The sequence below is a fragment of the Cheilinus undulatus genome, linkage group 4 (assembly GCF_018320785.1).
Source record: "Cheilinus undulatus linkage group 4, ASM1832078v1, whole genome shotgun sequence".
Taxonomy (NCBI): Eukaryota; Metazoa; Chordata; class Actinopteri; order Labriformes; family Labridae; genus Cheilinus; species Cheilinus undulatus.
In genome coordinates this window covers 15108422-15117780 of record NC_054868.1, presented here as the reverse complement: position 1 = coordinate 15117780, position 9359 = coordinate 15108422, and the positions used below count along the sequence as shown (strand labels likewise).

At 39.9% G+C, this 9359-nt stretch overlaps 1 protein-coding gene across 2 annotated transcripts in view; it reads left to right on the top strand.

Annotated features, from left to right (window-relative positions):
* Positions 1-1785: 1785 nt before the first annotated feature.
* Positions 1786-9359, top strand: part of cpz (carboxypeptidase Z) — a 65715-nt gene continuing 58141 nt past the window's right edge. For both annotated transcript variants that reach the window (XM_041786218.1, XM_041786216.1), the window contains exons 1-5: positions 1786-2115; positions 5785-5817; positions 6103-6154; positions 6324-6646; positions 6756-6971. In XM_041786218.1, coding sequence (XP_041642152.1) covers positions 2016-2115; positions 5785-5817; positions 6103-6154; positions 6324-6646; positions 6756-6971 — 724 coding nt within the window. In that variant the 5' untranslated portion in view covers positions 1786-2015. The remainder of the gene's footprint in view (positions 2116-5784; positions 5818-6102; positions 6155-6323; positions 6647-6755; positions 6972-9359) is intronic.

Sequence of the window (9359 nt, the reverse complement as noted above, 5' to 3'; positions counted from 1 at the left end):
TTGGACTCACTTCAAAAGCTTGGATCATAGACTGTGATCTAATAGTGTACAATTGTCTAAAAAATATGTGACTTGAAAAATGTCTTACAGAATTTAATATGTGACTTACGATGTATATATATTTCTTGGTATGTCTTATCCTTTCACCGACATTATTTTGTCACATGACTTGTCAGGTGATCCAGACCATACATATATGGAGGTGTATCCCATGTATCTCATTGTCTGATGAAGGGCTTAGGCCCGAAACGTCACATGTGATGATAATCTTTATTAAATAGCCCTTGGAGCAGCTTCTGGTGTGCGGACTCATTTACCTGTTCTTCTTAAAGTTTGGAGAAAGAAAGAATCTGCTCATAATCCCAAACATACAAGCTCATCTGTAAAACACAGAGGAGGTAATGTCATGGCTTGGGCTTGTATGACCTCTTCTGGGACGGGCTCATTAATCTTCGTTGATGATGTAACACTTGATAGCATCAGCAAAATGAACTCAGAAGCCTACAGTAACATTTTGTCTGCCAATTTAAGGAAAGATGCAACCAAACTGATTGTGAGATCCTTAATCATGCAGCAAGATAATTACCCATAACACACTGCCAAAACCACAAAGAAGTTCATCAGGGGCAAGAAGTAGAAGGTTGGCCAAGACTGGCCAAGTCTGGCCAAGTCAGTCTCCAGACTTAAACCCTTTAGAGCATGCATTTTACCAGATAAAGAGGAGACTGAAGGGAGTAACCCCCAAAACAAACAACTGAAAGAAGCTGTGGTAAAAGCCTGGAAAAGCCTCACAGAAGAAGAAGGCAAACGTTTGTTGAAGTCAGTGGGTCACAGGCTTGAGTTACTGCAAGCAAAGGAAAACCCTGTCACCCTTGAATATTAATTCCCCATCTATGGTGAGCTCTTCTCTAAATGACCAGAAAGGTTTAATGTGGTGTCACTGCTTGTGGTGTCTGAGGCCACCCCCTTTTTATGTGGGTCTTTAAAGCACAGTACAGAGAGTCTTTGATTGTGGCTGCTGTGATAAACTCCAATGGGGCTGTTGAGATTGCTGTCAGTGGAGTGGCTAATGTGTTGTAAGGCCTCTGTAGTGAGGCCCGGGGAATAGACAGTGGCTGACGTTTGTATTTGTGTGTGCTGTGTGCTTGTTTGTGCTGTCCTTGACAGGAAGTCTGCCACATGAAGACCATTCCCTTGCCTGTAAACCACCTCTAGGTGAGAAGAGTGCATACGTTAACATCATGACACTAAGACCTAGTCCTACTACAAAATGCTTCCAGTAAGCACCGGGTGATTTGTGGGCCTAAACCATTTACCGTCATCATTTTCCTCATCATCTGTTGCTGTCTGAATAAGTGAAAGTAATCACGTTATTGCGCATTTATTGCGCCAATGATGCAATGAAGAAACGCTGCCTCAGTAATATTTATATCAGCTCTTCTCATACGTAGGCTACTATTGTCAGAATCCGCTAAAAGGGTATTAATTCTCTGCAACCACACTACAAGTCCCACGTTGGGCTACAGATGTGACAGATTCCTGTTTAAATGTCATGTGGCAGAACTAGATCAAATTTTGAGATGATACAGGAACCACCACATTTAAGGATGCTTGAACATGTGAAGGTTTTAGGTTTCAAGCTTTTTTAACACATCCAATAATGACTGAGCTCAGAAATTTCAAACCGGCTCCGCAGCCATTTTATGTCCAAACAGGCATAAACCTCTCGAAGTCCAACCCCCTACAAGCAACGTTTTTTCTTTAGGTTTGGAAAACACACACAAGGACGCCCAAACACAGAGACACACAATCGCTTTTGGGCATGATGGGCGCTCGTTCCTGAAGCTGTTGAACTGTATTTATGTCGCGTCGCATTTTTTTTCAGTTCAGCACCTACTCCACGTTGACAAAGGATTGTATTTGTCGTTGTAATATTCATCCTGGAGCTAGAACAGAATAATTGCGGTTTGACCGAAAAGTGCCACATCACACACTGCCGTTAGCTAACCTCAAGTATGGACACCGGTTTCGGAACTTCTGTGCTTTTTCTTTTTTTCATGTATAACTGTTGGTGCGCCCCCCAGCAGACTTGTCAGTCAAGAGACGAGTTTTCAGGTAAGATCAGCGTTTTGAAAAACGGCATCTATCTATCTATCTATCTATCTATCTATCTATCTATCTATCTATCACTGTAAGTTAACATATAGTCCTACCTAGGGTAAAAGTTACACTCAACTGAGTGTTGAATTTCCGGAGTAAATCCATCATGTTTAACTCCATGAGGAATAAAAACGCTCTATTTGACATATTTGACGTTTTTAGGCTACGTGTTTGTCTGGATCTACTCTTATTCAACTATTGAGTGCAAAACTTCTCCCTGTTGATTAAAATTTCTCTCTCAGTGGTCATTTTTATCCCTCATTGTTTTTTTTATTTCCACAAATTAGAGTAGAATTTTTTTTCCTTTCAATGTGTAAATCTGAGGTAGGGGAGACAGGGGACAGTTGTAACACTTGCAATTGCTTCAATCAGAAACAAGTTAGGAATCACCTGATTCACTCTGCATATGCTCAGTTTAGTCCTAAGTCCACATGTGAAGAAGTACTGCCCTAAAGTAGACACAGCAAAATTTATGAGGGAAAACATAATTTTGAGGTATTTTTGTGATTACATAGCCTGCTGTGTAGTTGAACTCATCAAACCTTTATCATGTTGATTATGTGTCTGTTAAGCTATCTTTCATTCAGATTGTTTGTGGTAATGTTTCAGCTGTTAGCTGTAAGCTAAGCTAGCTCATCGCTAATGCACTCAGGGACAGCTGTAACAAACTTGCTTGGGGCAAGTTGTAACATTTTAAAACCCTGCAGAGTTATCATTATTAAAAAATATGAGGAATTGAAAGCAATCATCCAGGCCAGAAGCAACACTGTCGCCGCAGCAAAAGCCTGGAAGGAATGCTGGCAGAAAATTGCCCGACTCTGTTAATGCATAAATTCGACAGATTATACAAATATTAATTCATCGGACAATATAAACAGCACTCTTACCACTCAGTTTGACTTTATTATGGCACAGATGTTTGGGGCAGAGCTTCCTCAGCAAATTTTGTGTTGTAATATTAATTCCTCACCATGACGGCATGAGTAGTTGTGTGTTCCATTAATCCATGTTTCTGCAGTTATGCCATGTGTGACCATTATTATTAACCCCATTATTTCAGATGCAACCCTAGTGGAGCCAAAAGGACGTGGGAACAAGTGAAGATCAAATATTAAAACATACATTAGAGCGGCGAGTGAAGGCTTCATTTCTCCACACACTCTGTTGTATGGATAAAATCACCGGAATTTATCTATCATCTATCCCTAAATATTCTTTCTCTCCTAAGCGCTCTTCTCACAATCCATGCACCAGTGTCTACAGGATCTTCCAAGAATGTGCAGGCCATTTTTCAAGAGAACTGATTGGTCAGGAGGCGGCACTTTTATACAGGTACATCTCAAAAAATTAGAATATCATGAAAAAGTTAAATATTTTTTGTCACTATTTCAGAAAATGAATCCCATATATTATACAGACTCGTTACACATAGAGTGAAATATTTCAAGCCTTTTTTTCTTGAAATTTTGATGGTTATGGCTTACAGATAATAAAAACTTAAAATTCAGTGTCTCAGAGAATTAGAATATTGTGAAAAAGTTCAATATTGGAAAGTCATGGTGTCACCCCCTAATCAGTTAATGAACTCCAAACACCTGCAAATGTTTCCTGAGCTTTTAAATGGTCTCTAAGTCTGGGTCAGTAGGCTACACAATCATGTGGAAGACTGCAGACTTGACAGATGTCCAGAAAACAGTCACTAACACCCTCCACAAGGAGGGAAAGCCACAAAAGGTCATTGCCAAAGAAGCTGGTTGTTCACAGAGTGCTGTATCCAAACATATTCATAGAAAGTTCAGTGGAAGGAAAATGTGTGGTAGGAAAAGGTGCACCAGCATAAGGATAACTGCAGCCTTGAGAGAACTGTCAAGCAAAATCCATTCAAGAATTTGGGGGAGCTTCACAAGGAGTGGACTGAGGCTGGAGTCAGCGCATCAAGAGCCACTATGCACAGACCAATCCTAGACATTGGCTACAAATGTGGCATTCCTTGTGTCAAGCCACTCCTGGACCAGAGACAACATCAGAAGCATCTTACCTGGGCTGTGGAGAAAAAGAACTAGACTGTTGCTCAGTGGTTCAAAGTCCTCTTTTCAGATGAAAGTACATTTTGCATGTCATTTTGGAATCAAGATCCCAGAGTCTGGAGGAAGAGTGGAGAGGCACAAAATCCATGTCGCTTGAAGTCCAGTGTGAAGTTTTCACAGTCAGTGATGATTTGGGCTGCCATGGCATCTGCTGGTGTTGGTCCACTGTGTTTTCTGAAGTCCACAGTCAATGCAGCAATCTAGCAGGAAATTTTAGAGCACTTCATGCTTCCCTCTACTGACAAGCTTTATGGAGAGGCTGATTTGATTTTCCAGCAGGGCTTGGCACCTGCCCACACTGCCAAAGGTACCAAAAGCTGGTTCAATGACCATGGTGTTACTGCCCCTGATTGGCCAGCAAACTGGCCTGACCTGAACCCCATAGAGAATGTATGGGGTATTGTCAAGAGGAAGATGAGAGACACCAGACCCAACAATGCAGATGACCTGAAGGCCACTATTAAAGCAACCTGGGCCTCCATTACACCTGAGCTGTGCCACAGGCTGATCTCCATGTCACGCCACAATGATGCAAGTAATTCATGCAAAAGGAGGCCCAGCCAAGTATTAAAGGCATAGAAATGAACATACTTTTCAGAAGCCTGACGTTTCTGTTTAAAACGTCCTTTTTTATTGATCTTATGTAATATTCTAATTTTCTGAGACACTGAATTTTGGGTTTTCATTATCTGTGAGCCATAACCACCAAAATTTCAAGAAATAAAGGCTTGAAATATTTCACTCTATGAGTAATGGGTCTATATAATATATGGGTTTCACTTTTTGAAATGAGTGACAAAAAATATACTTTTTCATGATATTCTGATTTTTTGAGATGTACCTGTATTCGCTGATCTCATATTCAGAACATAACCTGCTCCGGAGCAGGTTAGCCGTTCAGCATAAGTTACCGTGGTGATTTATCCCGGTAAGAAGTGAACCAGTGTCGTTGTACAGACAATCCAGGGTTAATCCTGAAGTTATCTCGATAAGAGAAAATCCAGCTTCGTTATACAGGCCTCAGGAGTGCCATACACCTGTCACCACTGTCTGTCTGACACTGAGACCCCCCTCAAATATGTGGAAGTGAATCCTAACAGTGATCACTTTACAACATGCAACATCTAAATACAGCTGAGCATCTAGAATGTCTAAAACACATCTAAACACCGTGCACAAAGCAATGATGGGAAAACTATGCCCCCCATGTTTGTAAAGGCAGTGGGCAGAGCTTGGCTAAGTTGACTGTACAGAGTTAGATTAACACTGAATGAATCAACACTGTCAGGTAACTCCTGAGGCCATTTAACTCCAAACTGTTGACACTGATAATTCAACACTCCGGTTTTTGCTTTTATATTTTACACACACACACACACACACACATATATATATATATATATATATTAGATAGTTAGATATGTGTGTGGTTTTGCATGCCTAGGCCTAAATTCTTCTGTCTTTGGCATCTGAAGTTGTTGAATTTGATACTTAAATGTGTCCTGTTTATTGTTTTTGCTTTTGTGTGTTCTCACAGGAAGATGCCGCAACAGTGTTTTTGAGGAAAAATGTGGGTGGCTAAGTAACTTCTGATTCTTCAGCATGTAGCCATATCTTTGATGATAAAGAGAGAGAAGATTTTTTTAAAGCCATGATTTGACCTCATAGCTTTTAAGTAGCCTTCTGCAGGACAATACAGCCCACTTCAGCACATATCAAGTCTCAGACTCAATTAACACCAGGTGGCTGCTATTGGAGCTTGGTTTAGTCCTTTAATGACACTCTGTGTACTCATACATATTCCACTGTTACAGATTTTTCCCCAATCCAGTTACTCTTTCCTTTGTTTCCACAGCTACCTGTACCGAACTGAATCTGGGCTACTGTAATGATGTGGAATACTCTAGGTGGGTTAAAGAAGTTGGTTCTATGGTGGAGAAGGCATTCAGTGCCAACTAAAACCTTTCAACATAATTCCATTTCAAGCTATTTCTCTAGGTCTTTGATAGATTTTCTAAATTGCCTAGTTTTTAATCTGAATTTGTAACATATTTTACAAAATTGCTGCCACCCCAGAACCATTTTCCCCAACATCCTTGGCCACAGGAGTGTTTCTGAGGCAGAGTCAGGAACAGAATACCTCCTTTTAAGTGTCATCCATGGCCTGCTCAATGGGGAGTGCTCACCTGAAATTCGTCTCGTAGGCTGCTCGGTACTGGCCTCACCCTGCCAGGATGACAAGATGATAAAACCCTGCCGTAGTACCTGTGAAGCATTAAGGAAGGATTGTCTCCATGCCTTTGAAGCCATTGAAATGGCTTGGCCCTACTTTCTAGACTGTGACCGCTTTTTTGCCAGTGACCAGGAGGGTTGCTTTGATCCATTAATAGGACTAAAAGGTAAAAGTCATGCTACATTTTTGCACCATCGGATCAATGCATGCTAAGTTGTGTTCCTTGGAGAAGAAAAAAGCATATTTCCCGATCTGTTGTTCTTGTTGTTCTCCAGCCAGACAGGAGCAGGCTATGTCTAGCCTCTCCCCTGAAGAACCCAGCACAATAATACAGTTCACTTACACCTCCAATGCTCAAATGGCTAGTTTATTGAAGAGAACGGCTTCCAAGTGTTCCCATATCTCTAATGTCTACAGTATTGGGCGTAGCACAGAAGGCAGGGATCTGCTGGTTATTGAGTTCACTGACAACCCAGGAAAGCACGAGCTCTGTAAGTAAAGATCAAGCCTTTGTGATATTTTGAGCACTGTTGTATGAGACCTCTGTGATTACATTATTGTTTTAATTACTACTCATTCACAGATTTTGGCAGTGGAAACAAGGTGTAACCCAAGATAAACATTACATAACCTTATTGTGTTGATATGATGAACAATTATTTTTGGCAGTCCCTTATACATTCAGCATACACTGAGACACTTGGTAGTTAATGAGGTCTAGTAAATGTACTGTAAACTTTGATTTTAGGTGAATTTAATGTTCTTTCAGCTCTTTGTAGTTTCTTCTGCTAATTCCCCTAACTTCATTATTAATGATAAATTTAGTTGTTTGGTGTAGTGAATACTGTAGCACATTTTTACTGACATTAGTTTAACCCTGGGAATTTCACATATCAGAGCAGGGAGAATGAACCGAAACAAGCAACAATGTGCATGGTTAAAAAATTATAACAAAGAAATAAAAATGAATATACAGTGCTTAACAAATTTATTAGACCACCTGCCATATTTGTCTCAAAGACCATCCATCATGAAGTGCTTTAATGCGGACTCTTTCATTTTCAGTGAGCTCTCCACGTTTTACCATTTTGAACAGGAATGAGGGATTTCAAACTGAATTCACCCAAATTTGAGCCAGCTCACTGGGCTTCTCTGAGAAGTCAGAAATTAATCAAGCATAACATTCAACCACTAAAACTAATTTTTCTGTTTAGGAATGCAAGTAAATAACAATAATTTGACATATTAATCAAGAAATATTAATGTGCTTTACTATTTTTTCAACTTTTTTTGTAAATCAGTAAATTTGAAAATTCATGGATAACAATAATAATTCTATTTTAGCATTAAAATTATGATTTGGGTTAAAGAGCTTCTACATATTGGTGTATTAACCATTGCAGAAACATAAAAAAATGATTTTGGTAATTACCAATGCTGTTAATTTAGGACAGCTGTGGCATAAACCTTACTTTGGTTAGGGTTAGGGTGGTCTAATAAATTTGTTAAGCACTGTAGGTGTGCCCTCAAACTGGTAGCTCTGTAGTGGTTGAAAAGCAGAGCCCCTGTGGCACTGAGCTACCGTGCTGAGTTAAGCCAAGCTGCCCCATGTAATGGAAAAGCCTTGATACAAAGGCTTCACATAGCACATAGCTGCAAATCCCCCCCCCCCCACACACACACAGACACCCACGCACACACCCACACAAACACACACACACCCACACATTCAGGCAGAAAGCAGCAGTATATCAGTGATTACAGAGTTGAGTGTCTTCAGAAGACTCAGGGCATTCCACTGAATCATGGCTTTCACACAGAAAGCTGACTGGCCAAAGGCAATGTTAAGGAAGGGTGCAGAACAGACTCCTGTCAAAGATAATCTTGCCGATCTTAGGGACTTCTCTAAGCCAAAGCTAATTAAGTGGGGTGGGAAGGAGCAAAATCATTTCATACATGAAACATAAGGTACAAATTTGAAAATTATTTTAACATTTCAAAGCTTAGGAGTTTATGCTTGTCTAGAGTCCTACATTGATGATGTTGTATAGATTTTTTACCTAGACTTTGTAAGGTTTATGTATACAGAGACCCCCAGTGGTTTAAAGACTGTTTTCCCAGCTTGACCCCAACATGTGATGTATGATATTTGAGAAAGTATCATGGCGTGCATATATTTCTTTGCAGCATCTATTGAAAGACAGCCTCTACTTTGTCTGAAATTTGCCAGATTGTACCTAACGGTTTTGTAATTTATTTCAACATGCAACTTAAAATTGAGATTTGATTGGAGCACTACATCAACGTACTCACTTACAATTGCAATCCTCTCAGTCTTGATTAAAATGTCAGTACTGATAGACTGGTTTTGAAGAACATACCTTTTCTTTTGCTTATGTTAAGGCTGAGACTTGACTAGTCAAGCCACGCTGTCATCCTTTACATAGCATCTGACAGTGTCTAAGGTGCTAGCTCAGGTGTTTGCATTTGTATATAAAACAGTATCAAAAGCATACATTTGCAGAGCTATGCCATGACACACTTGAGGCAGGTGTAAAAAGACTAAATTATACAGGGGGGCTTAAACAGAACCTTAGGGCTTATCCATACACCATTAACTAAATTTTGATATCAGAACATTGTGATTTACTGTCAAATGCTTTTCTCAAATTTAAAAATACAGCACCAACCCTTCCTTCCTGTATTTGAGGTTTCATTTGTTCATTCAGATGCAAAGAAGCTACTTCAGTGGAGGGATTTGGCTTAAAACCAAACTTTTGATAAGGGATGCACAATAAAATAGGCATGATATCGCTATTAGCATACATTTGCTTAAAAAATGAATTTTCACTATCAGGAGAAATGAAAATTTCAGCTGT